An 11,356-nucleotide genomic window follows, 5' to 3' on the forward strand; every position below is an offset into this window, starting at 1 on the left:
GCGCCCCCTGCTGCCGGGAGTCTGCACCTGTCTTTAATTAGTCTCAGCTGTCACAAACTTCAGAGCAACTTTCAAGTGCTAAGAAACGTTTATTACCAAACATGTACAAATAAATAACATAAAAAACAGGTCCAAAGTCACTAAGAATAAAATATTGTAAATGTTTACATGTATTTTGGCTGCCATGTGATGCAAAAACTCTAGGAAAAATATTTAAGGCAACACTTGGGAGTAAGACATGATTCAAGTACTTGCAGTAACACTAAGAGCTGGAGCTGGACATTAGCATTTCTGTTCTAATACTAACAGAGCTCAATATTTGCTAATACAACTGGAGACGGTCTGTTTTTGGAGGCAAAAAAAGGCTAATGATTTAGGCACATACATCTGAATTGAATATTTAAGCACTGGAGTATCTTACAAAGCTGAGATTTAACATTGCACAGTTGGGAAAACACTGACAAATGAAAACAACTGAGATAATCATCTCAGTAAGAAGACAAATTTCACCATGCCATAGCAGCATAAGCACAGGTGCAATTAAAAACATTAATAATGGCTTCTTTCGTGTACTGCTAGGTGTTTTAGTCAGCAAGTTCTGGTATTGTACATGCTGACGATATGCATTTAAACTATGTTTGCAAACCAAGCAGTAAACCTCTAGTAAATGAATAATTTTATTATAGTAATTCAGTAATTACTGTAAGAAAAACTATCATTTATTTGCATATACTGCATATGCCTTTGCTGCTTTCCTGTGATAATCATCTTGCAGGATGTATCACATGACCCACAGGAACTACTGGTGACGGTGGATCCATGTCATAAATAGTATGATTCATCATACCTGAGCCTTTCCTGTTATGACATGTCACAATAAGTCTTACATTCAGCATTTTTCGGTTACAGTGCACAGTACTTTAAAGGTTCAGCTAAAAGATGTCAAAGTGTGTTTTTGCCAACTCAACATGTGTCCCCCTAACTTCTGCTACATTACTACACTGGAAATTATGAAAACTACTCGAGGCTGAGCTGGTAAAGAATTTCTGTTACTGACAGAGCAGCTGTAGAGATGTCTTATCTCCTCCCACTACTATTGTACAGTGTATAGAAATGTACAGCACACCAGATGTGAAGAACAATGATGTATTCAGGCATCACTTTGTGTCAAATTTGGATTTGGAAACCCTCAAATGATTAGTTAGACAATATTCATGTAATCGCTAGAGGCCTTATTAGGAGTCCTCACTGGGGCCAATTAGGAGAGTGTCATCGGGGTCTAGAGGAGTAAGTGCTCTTGGGGACTCTCTGAGGATTTGCTCTGAACTGTCCTCGTTTGGTTTCCGGCGGCTGCTTAGCAGAGAATCCAGTGCTGTGTCCGGTCCTCCTCACAACTCCCTTGTGCCTTCCTGCTGCCTTTTTCTGGATCCTGGAGGGAAGACAAAACAGGTATAAAGACACTGACAAAGGTAGTGCTTGTGGAAAAAAAGAAGATATTCTTAGCTTGTGTTGCAAGATTTTCAATTCATCAGAAAAAAAGCTGAAATGTGTTTTTAAGCAGGCCAGAACAGCCCCCCTGAAAAATATGTGATCTGGAATTTACACTGTATGTTAAAGAATATCTGAGAAAAAACAAACTAATAACTCTTGTGTTTTCATAGGCTGGGATCAAACCTTGTTGTGACTGTGGGGTCTGGAGCACATGGCTATAACAGAGTTTCCTACACATAGACCATTTAAGCATATATATTTTTTAAATCTGTGTGAGAGAACAACACCTCACATGATTGATTAACTTTTGGACAATCTACCCTTTCTCTACCCCTACCACCTACTAACATTCACACATGGTCTGCAGAGAAACATAGAAGGATGTTCTGTGATGCCACCTTTACTTCTTAATGTAGGCACACTTCTGCTGCTGGTATGTGCAATACTGAAATTGAAACTGGTTGTCGTGATGTAATTCGGTACCAAGTTGGTTGCAATAGTTTCGATAGGCTAGTGTGGCTCACCTACTTTTCAGCAACAGAGCAGACACATACAGGGACAGAATGAGAAAGCCAAGGGAAGCCAGTGTGTGCGTGTTAAGGTGGAAAAGTAGAGCAACCCTGTGTAGGCAAACTTTTATAGGGATTCTAAAATTGGTGCGAGGCACTCGTTTGAGCTTCGGACTGATGCACAGTGACTCCTTCATCCGACACTGTGACTGCATTGGTATTAACTTTGTCCAAATAGACACTCAACAATGAAACACTTACAGAAAACAGAGAGCAAGGAACAGTCTAAACTCACATCATTCCTCTCTTCCTCTCCAGTGATTTCTGAGTTGCAGCTGACAAAGACGTCTTTCCTCTGGGATGGCCTGTCTGCCCGCTCTGAACAAACAAAAACATGTATGTGCAGAGTAAATTAGTGTTTGTACCACCCTCACGTATCAATAGTAAGGAAGTATACATAGACACAGTGCAGAATCTATATTTCAGCCCATTACGTCTACACTAAGGAAAAATAATCAACTCTACTCTAAGTGCTGCACAGGAAAAATAACAAGACCATGTAATTATCCTCCAGACTCACCAGTAAGTAGTGTTAAATGTCATTGCCCTGAAATAATGCACCATAGCATACCAGTACTTTCAACTGGAATATTTGGAATTGGATCAGAACCTCTGCAATTAAATGCTAGCATAACCTGGCTGTGATGCAAGAGTTTTCTACAGTGAGAAATCAACACTCCTTTGATGCATGTGTTGTTCTCCATCTCATTCAGAGCTTCTGCAAAGGTTACCTGTCGTCTGAGTTCCCTCTCCCGGGCCAGCTCTCTGTCCCAGCTGATCAGCTGCATCCTTTCTCCGGCTGACAGGCTGAAGAATATGTCGTAGACCTCGTAATGTGCAGCACGCAGCTGGAGAGAGAAACGATTACAGAGCAGACGATGGCTTGAACAAATGCGTGTAATCACAGTATCTGTTGTGGTAACTGCTAATGGAGGGAATAATTGCACAGTTGGCAGTACAGAAGAGAAGAGGAGAGAGCTTAACAGATGTTTACGACATGTGTTGTCCTTAATACCTGCAGAGTGACTCTCTCCTGCAACAAAAGATCCTGTCTGCTACAAAACTCTCCTCTGTTGGGGCTCTGCTGCTGGAGGGCCTGCAGGAAGTGCTGTGTGTCCTACATGTCCAAACACACACACGCACACACAGCTGTAATATGTGTATGAACAGCTTGTGAAATAAGAGCTGCTAGAGACAGACGTGACACTGCTGTTTTCACTCACCCTGATGGTGCGCACCAGCTGTGCCACTCTCTCGGTCTTCAGCAGCCTCCGAGTCAGAAAACCTTTGACGGCTGCTAACAGCAGGGGGCGGTAGCGCTCTGATGGTGGGCTGGGAGGCTGAGGAAGAGGAGGAAGAAGGGAGTGATGAGAGGGGTGAATAATGAGGACCAGAGGGGAAGACAGAGGAGAATGCTAATTCCATCAATGACAACCAATTAATTTCCCGCGCAGATTCTCAAGGTCTTTTGGTTGGCATCTGTTTAGCACATCAACGCAAGTGGACTCGCTGCTCATCATTATAATAGAGAATAATAAGCAGAATAATAAGCAGCTGATGTGCTGTCACTCACTTGTTGATTCTAAAGCTGCTGCACTAAAGGGACGTGTTTGTTGAACAACTACAGTCTATCTGAAGCTGAGCCGCTCTACAGGATGCATATTAGACAGCAACAACAGATGATAAGGATATGGATTAAGACATCAGAGGGGAAGTGTCTGTTTCACCTGTGTGTGTCAGCTAACTGGTGATGCATAAAAATCTTGTGGCTACAAGGAGAAGCAGGACAAGCATTCTCGCATCCCTGACATTAGAGAACAAATGTGATGGTAATACCTGAGAGAGGGTAGGAAAGGTCATCGTGTCCCCAAGACGTGAGCCTGACATAGAGCAAGGGAAGGACATGCTCTGGAGGAGACGGTAACGCACTGCCAACGCCTGAGAGAGAGAGTCAGAGAGAGAGAGAAACACACACACACACACATAAGGATGGAGTGAAGGGATAAGAGAAGTGCGTGTGTGTGAGTGCAGGCACGCATGCATTGGGGAGCAGGCAAGGTTGGAAAATATTGAATTGGAAAGGACAGCAAATGAGGCAGGAGGAAGAAATTAATTGAGGGTAGAGTGGAAGAGACAGGAGGGGAGAGATGGGCCACAGAGGCAAGAGGGATGAGACGAAGAGAGGGAGCAGAGGAGGAGGAGGAGGAGGAGGAGGAGGAAGACGGGATGACGGGGAAGATGAGACAGGCAAGACAGAGAAAATTAATACGGCCAGAGAGTTAAAACGACGTTGGAGGAGGTATGAGACAAAACAAAAAAAGGGATAGAAGGAGAGAGGAAGAAAAAAAAGAGGGGAAGGAGAAGGGACCATTAGCGGTGGCACTCGGCGGGACGATCTGGCACTTAACCACAGACGCTCATGAATTAAACAAATTATCCTTTCCTTTTCTGTGTCAATTCCCTCGGTCCCCTCCTCCCTCGACCAGAGAGTCCAGCCAGCTCACTCTCTCATCACATTGCAAATGATAGAAGGACAGAGGGGAGTCGAAGAGAAGTCCTTTTATTAAACAGCTTATGTTAATTATATTGTTGTTAAGGATACATAAATTAAACAGAGACTGTGATTAATAGGGGAAGGACACCGGCCAAGAACAAATACAGACACAAGCTGAAGAAACAAGAACTGGCTGCCAGAGAACAGCAGGCGTCCTTGAAGTCTTGCATGTGCGCTCGCACACACACACACACACACAGTCACACACACACAAAAAAATGGGCAACCATGCCAGCCTGCCTCTTAGGGATGTAATGAAACATTTATAGTAGAATCCCTGAGTGTGTTTTTTTTTACTGGGGAGAATGTGAAGGTCTCATGTAATGAGCAGATGTCTGTAGTCTGCCTACGACCCAGGTCTCCTGAAGCACACTCTAACAGGTAGGGCGACAACATGTGTGCGTGCGTGTGTGTGTGTGTGTGTGGAACGGAGCCAAAGCCTTTCAAAGGTCTGCTTCTAGTTTCAAAGGGACATCTAGGGTCAGTGTTATATCACAGCTTTGTGACACTTGAAGCCTCTTCTCATTTCAAAAAGATGGAAACATTAATAGTGCATTTCTCGCAGGTGACTTTGGGTGGAGTTAGGACCTTGGTAGAGTGAATAACGGTTGCTGTACAGGAATTGCAAAGTGCTAGATCTGCACAGCAATATGTGATGCAATTTAATGTAAGAAGCGGACCAATGGGAAGGAGGAGATATCAGTACAACTGTTTTTGAACAATTCTTTGAGATATGTACTGTATAACACATATCTGATGGTGTTAGTGTTTTACAAACATGTTATTTAAGATTTTCTTTCTTTGCTTGTGGTTTCTTTATTGCTGATTGGACGCTCAGAGAAGGAGACTCTTTTACATGAATAGTCAAGAGAAACTTCAGGGATCAGTTATAACTGGTAATATATTTTCTAACGTCATTAAATCCCATGGGACTTTCCTGTAGCTCAGGGAATAAGACTTTAAGACTTCAACTGTGACTGTGAACATTTGTTTTATCTGTCTCTCCCTCATTTCCAGTCAACTCTCTCTGCACAGCCTCAGCTACACAGCTGTGAACTTAGTTATTGACAAAGGCTTAATAACTTCCTACAACAGCTCCAGAAAAAGTGCATTTGTTGGGACTATTTTCAGTTTCTGCTGTGTTGTTGTGCTCATCAAATTAAATCCAAGACAGTTCAAAACCTTTTTTTTTCTACAGTCACACTGGTTTAAAGATCAAAATAATCAGTTGTGAAATAATCAACATCCATATCACATTTTTGGAAAGACTTCCATGCTGTATTTAAACATGAATGGGACTTGTGAATGGGACAATGGCAGAGCAGGGTTAGCTACCAGTTCCAGTGCTCCTGGTGACGCCGTGCAGGAAGTTAGCTGAAACAACGACGACACTTTGAGCAGCTTTAACAATAACTCTTTACAATATTGTGCTGTTTGGCTGATAAAAACAATGAGTTATTAAATTAATTTTTGTTTTGCAACTGTTCTCAGTTGCCCTCATTTTGGTGAACTATGCACAATTTTTATGTAATATAAAACAGACACTGACTTTTTAAATATGCATGATGTACAAAGTTTAAATTGGCTACATATGAAGCATTTAGACCAGTTAGACTTGGAGACACAGGGGAGATCAGGAAAATAAATAAATAAACTGTTCATTTGTTAAAGTTAATTTCACTGTACAGCTGATTGGATGTGAAATTTCAATGTTTTTCCTGCAAAAATTAGATTTGTTGTGGTTATTTATTTTATTGATCTTTTTTGCCACTAAAATATGTAGTACTAGAAGATGATATGAGTTTTGTATTATGATAATGGATTGTATATCCCATATGGGATGGGCCAGCTATTGAAATGACACAGATTTCAAGTAAACTAACTATAACTCATGTTATTATCTACAGATATCAAGAAAAATATTCAAGAACAGATGGAATTCAAGACCTTGTACCCTCTAGGCCCATTCTTGAGGGAAAATGAATTCAATGCTTCATTTAGTTCAGACAAAGATTTAGTTCACTTTTTAGCAATCTTGGCTGGAAGACGGTGTGTGTGGGATTGACTGGTTTTTGGACAAGAATGGAGGTCTATCGCTCAGACCTATATCAGCTATATTAGCTACACCAGGCTTTGGCCACACTGGCAATTACTTGTTAGGAGGCTCAGAGGATTTTGGTCTTGAGCAGTTCTATTCTTGCTGCATGTTGGCCTTGTGACAAAAGAGAAAGGGGCGACATGTTTGATGTCAACCAGTTATGAGTCATATTCAAATGTCCTTCTGCCAGTTTGTCTTGTAAGCTTCTACAAGCGACAGTACAACATGTTCAACATACATTTGCACAGAGCCTAAAGATATCAAGATAACACATTGTTAAATAAAAAGCAGACTTCTTTTGTTTAGTTTCAAATCTGCATTCTTAACAACTTCTAATTATTCACCCAATTATACGGTCCACTTTTTCCCACTGCCTCACCTGTAGTAGCTCTTCTTGTTGTCTCCTGTGCTCCTCTTGCAGGGCTCTAACCTGGGCAGCATGGGCCTGTTTCAGTTGTTCCTGCTTGTCTTTTTGATCGCAATGGCCTTCCTGCTGTCGCACTGCAGCTAAGGGCGTGTAAATATGACAATGTGTGGTCACATAATGTATGAGTACAGCTGCAGGAAAGACACAATCTGGACTAATATAAAAACCCCTAACCCTGTCCCTGTGGTTGAGAGATGTGTCCTCCTGGTCTTACCTCTAGCAGTGCTGGGGTTGGGTCTGGCCTCAAAGCTTGCCCCTCTGCTGACATCAGCTCTCTTCTCCTGCATCTCCTCTGTCACATGCATGAGCAGTCTCCTCTTGACCTTGGATTCCCCACCCTGGCCTTCACCCCCACTGTCTGGGGTCAGATGCTTTGAGCTCAAGTCGGAACCAGATGCTGCGTGAAACCACAGGCCTGATGGTGCGTCAACATCATACGACTGGTTGAGGGATGGCAGGTGGGTAGAGTCAGGACCTTCAACTGCTGTTTCATTCCTGGTTTCCACCGGGTAGTTACTGGTGTCGGAGAGCACTGAGACGTTAGGTGGAGCAGTGGTTTCAGATGGATCATTTCGGAATACACTGGGAATTCGTAGCCGCTGTGCTACAGAGAGGATACATTTAGCTGGAGGCTGCTGCTTTCTACAGCCGCCATGCTGTCCGTAACTCTTTGTAAGTCCTTTATTACATATCCCTTTTTCTTTTGCTCTCTCTGTTGGTAAGGATTTGACTAGCCTAAGCTCGCTTAAGTTAACTGCCTCCGGGCCTGTCAGGTGCACTATGTGAGGAACATCGTCCATGTCACTGAAGATTGGTTCAGGTCCTGTATCTTCATGCATGTTCTTGATATTGTCTAATGATTGTCTTCTTTCATTGCTATCATCATCATCATCATCATCATCATCATCATCACATTCACTCTGCCAAAGCTGCACATGTTCATTTTTAATCTGCTCGGAGTGCTTGATGCCTGCAAAGCTGAACTCATTTTGCGCATGACTCCCAGTTTGGCTTTGATTCCCCAATTTCTCTGTCAGTGTGGACTCAAGATCCGAGATCAACACTTTCAGACCAGACAGGTTGGTCTCAAGCTGATCTATATGCTGTGAACTCCTGGCTGGAACTCTTGTTCCATCACCTTCAACCATGACATTCACAGTGGAAACAACTCTTGTGTGACTGTTTTGAATTTCCTGGTTAACCTGTTCATTCAAACTAGTATTGACTGAAACTCTCTGGTTTAAGGTCTTGGCCTCATCAGCAGCTTCTCCATCTTGGATACCACTTTTGCTTTTGCAGCGAACAGGACTCCCACAGAAATTAGGGGCCGGGATAGTGTGATATTTTCCTACTCCTCTTTGAGAAGTTGTGGGACAAGTGGTCGAGTAAAAAGCTGCCTGAATATGAGTTTCTGTCGGCATTGTGGGTTGTTGCTGCGGGAGGGTGCTGATTTGTTTAGGCTTTGTTATGACTCCTTGTGAATTGTTCAGCCTATTATTTGTTAAGGTTGTTTCCTCCATAACAATATCAATTTCCTTAGTATTGCTATCTCTGATTAAATGTGTCCTTTCAGATTCAAAGTTCCCATTTTTCCCAAAGAGCTCACTCTCATTGATCCTCTCACTCTCCCAGGACTTCTTTGGTGAAGTTTCCGCTGATTGGATAAAAGTGCCTTTCCTCTCTTTAGTTTTCTTTCCCTCTGTAGTCACAGTGCCCTTGTAAGAGAACTCGTCATTCTCCTTATCAGAGAGGCTGCACTCCTCTGTCCTTGCTCTTGCCTGTTCTTGGGTCCTCTCTTGGATTTTAGTGTTTTTGGCCTGGTTCCTAAGCATCCGCTGGCGCCGCCGGTACTCCTGAGATTTCTTCAGCAGGGCCTGCAGGCTCAGACGATAAGGCTCCTCAGATAGCTCTGCTTCATCTACATGGTTGTCTGCTGGGTCTGTTTCTGTGGGGTCATGCTGAATACGCAATTCTGCGGTTGGAGAGTGATGAGTGCTCAATATGTGTGATAACTCTGGATTGTCTGAAAGGACACTGTTTTCTGATAAAGAGACCGGGCCCTTAATTTTGTCCAAACTGAGATCTTTGTGAGTGTCAGGCACTGTAGTAACAGAAAGGTTATCTTCACCCACTGTGCTGTCTGCATGACTGCTTTCAGATTTATCTACTGGTAAATTGCCACATATGATTGAATCCTCCTGGAGTGAAGAACAAGAAATGTCTTCTATAAAGTCAGTACAAAAGGATGATTCCAGTCCACTCCTCTCCAATTCCTCTCCATCTATGGGGGGATGGCTGATAATATCTGGCATCTTGGCGATTGTGTCTGATGTGTTGTGGAGGAAAAAGCCACCCGAATTATAAGCTCCCTCTGAGGAGCCAAAGCTGCAGCTCTCTCTCCCTGCACTGACCCTTCCAGAGACACTGGTGGTGTTTTCAACATTCTCGTAGGTCACATAACCTGAGGATACTGACTGGTGCCTCACACCATTAAGGAAACTTGGCTGTGACCCCTGTTGGCTGTAATGTCTGTCAATAAGGCTTCCTTCCTGAGGCGTTACATTAGAGTCGAAAAAGGCACAATATGTAGTTGATGTCAGTGGAGGAAGAGAAACACCATCCTTTTCTTTCTTTTCAGGCGGTGGTGAGAGCAAAAGATTCTCCTTTGTTCTTATGAAATAACTGCTCTGCAACACTGATCCACCACTGCTGTTATGGGAATATGAAGACTTTGTGTTTATATCTGACTCTTGAAGCAGCTCCTCCAGTGTCGGCGTCTTTCTTAGCTGCAAGTCATGAGAGGAAACAGCAAAAAAATGAAGAGAGATCACAAAAAAAAAAAACAGTGGGGCATAAGAAAACATTACATAAAAGGAAGAAATGTCTGACGATGACTCTTTTCATTCAAAAAAAATAGTGAAAGTTTGAATAGGATCAAGCAGTCTAATCTACGCATGTAGTAGTGCAGAAATGCAAAAACAGGAGTATATCAATCTTTCAGAGAATGTAGCTGACATGTTGGGACTTATATTACCTGCACACTTTGTAGGATAGTTTGCACATAGGCCATTCTTGCATCATCCTTCGGCTTTCTGTGATCAGCAACTTTCTGAGCTGCCTCTCTGTGTTGCTGCATCTCCTCTCTCTGCTCCCCTGAGAGCTGTTATCAAAAGAAAACACTCATGGCATGTCAAGTATGTTTACAACAGGACTGGCACTCAATGATTAGTTTCATCATTGATTACTTTCTGTTTTTCGGTCAACTAACTGACTGATAAAATGTCCATTGCGTATGCTCAGAGCCCAGGGGACTTCAAATTATATTTTTTGTTTTAGAAAAATCAGTCAGTCAGTAACTTACAGTTATATAAACAGGGCAAGGCAGCAAACCACGACAAACATGAAGAATCTATGTAATGTCTGCTGTCGATCCAATCCACAAGAACTACTAGGTAGACAAAACCCTGACAGTGTGACAACTTTAAACAACAAAGTGGTACATCCATCACTAATGTGGGCTTCGACTAAAAAAGAAAAATTAAAGGACCTATGTGACAGTATTAAAGAGGCATCATACGACTGAGCTCATACCAGGGGAGGAAGTATAGGTTTTCCATAGAAGCGGATGAGAGAGGATGCAGGTGAAGGTTTGTTGTACTCCTCCTCACTCTTCCTCAGATAGGAGAGATGACGCTGCACAAACTTGTCGTAGTCCTCCATTAAGTTGCATCAGGATAATGTAGGTAGTAACGTTTGATAGTTTGAGTGCGGACTGACGTTAATATGTTGATGTTATCTTGCTGTTTTGCTAGTTGCTGAGCTGTAAGCTAACTAGCCAACGTTAGCTTAGCAAAGGAACACTTATTGATATGCTTAGCTAGCGGTAAAGTTAATAGCTATTATTGTGAGACGTAAGATAAACCAAAGCAGAGCAGCCCTGCAGTCATACGTCGGATAAAACCGAGACACAGTTAGGTCTAGCGAGCAGCCAAACAAAAACTCTCCATCAAGATGGATCAGTGTTTACATTTTTACCCGCCTCTCCTCCCGGAGCAACACACGGTGACAGTTTGGAAACCGTCGAATCGCTCCGAACACCCGGAGTGGAGTCACAGCACGGACAAGGACCAGCCAAATTAAACAACGAATAATGCACCAATTTTAGACAAAACATTATCCAAAGTCACGAAGGGTAACATTATATTAACTAATTAAGC

The 11,356-nt window shown here is 42.6% G+C and overlaps 1 protein-coding gene across 1 annotated transcript; it reads right to left on the minus strand.

Annotated features, from left to right (window-relative positions):
* Positions 1 to 69: 69 nt before the first annotated feature.
* Positions 70 to 11,267, minus strand: si:ch73-100l22.3. Its single transcript, XM_037073036.1, has 10 exons — positions 10,731 to 11,267; positions 10,174 to 10,299; positions 7,354 to 9,925; positions 7,092 to 7,219; positions 3,897 to 3,998; positions 3,284 to 3,400; positions 3,076 to 3,177; positions 2,792 to 2,908; positions 2,296 to 2,378; positions 70 to 1,429 (listed from the first exon to the last, which is right to left on the minus strand). Exons 1-10 carry the CDS (start codon positions 10,857 to 10,859, stop codon positions 1,270 to 1,272), a joined length of 3,636 nt encoding a protein of 1,211 aa, XP_036928931.1. The 5' UTR covers positions 10,860 to 11,267; the 3' UTR covers positions 70 to 1,269.
* Positions 11,268 to 11,356: the final 89 nt, after the last annotated feature.

The sequence above is a fragment of the Acanthopagrus latus genome, chromosome 1 (genome assembly GCF_904848185.1).
Source record: "Acanthopagrus latus isolate v.2019 chromosome 1, fAcaLat1.1, whole genome shotgun sequence".
Taxonomy (NCBI): Eukaryota; Metazoa; Chordata; class Actinopteri; order Spariformes; family Sparidae; genus Acanthopagrus; species Acanthopagrus latus.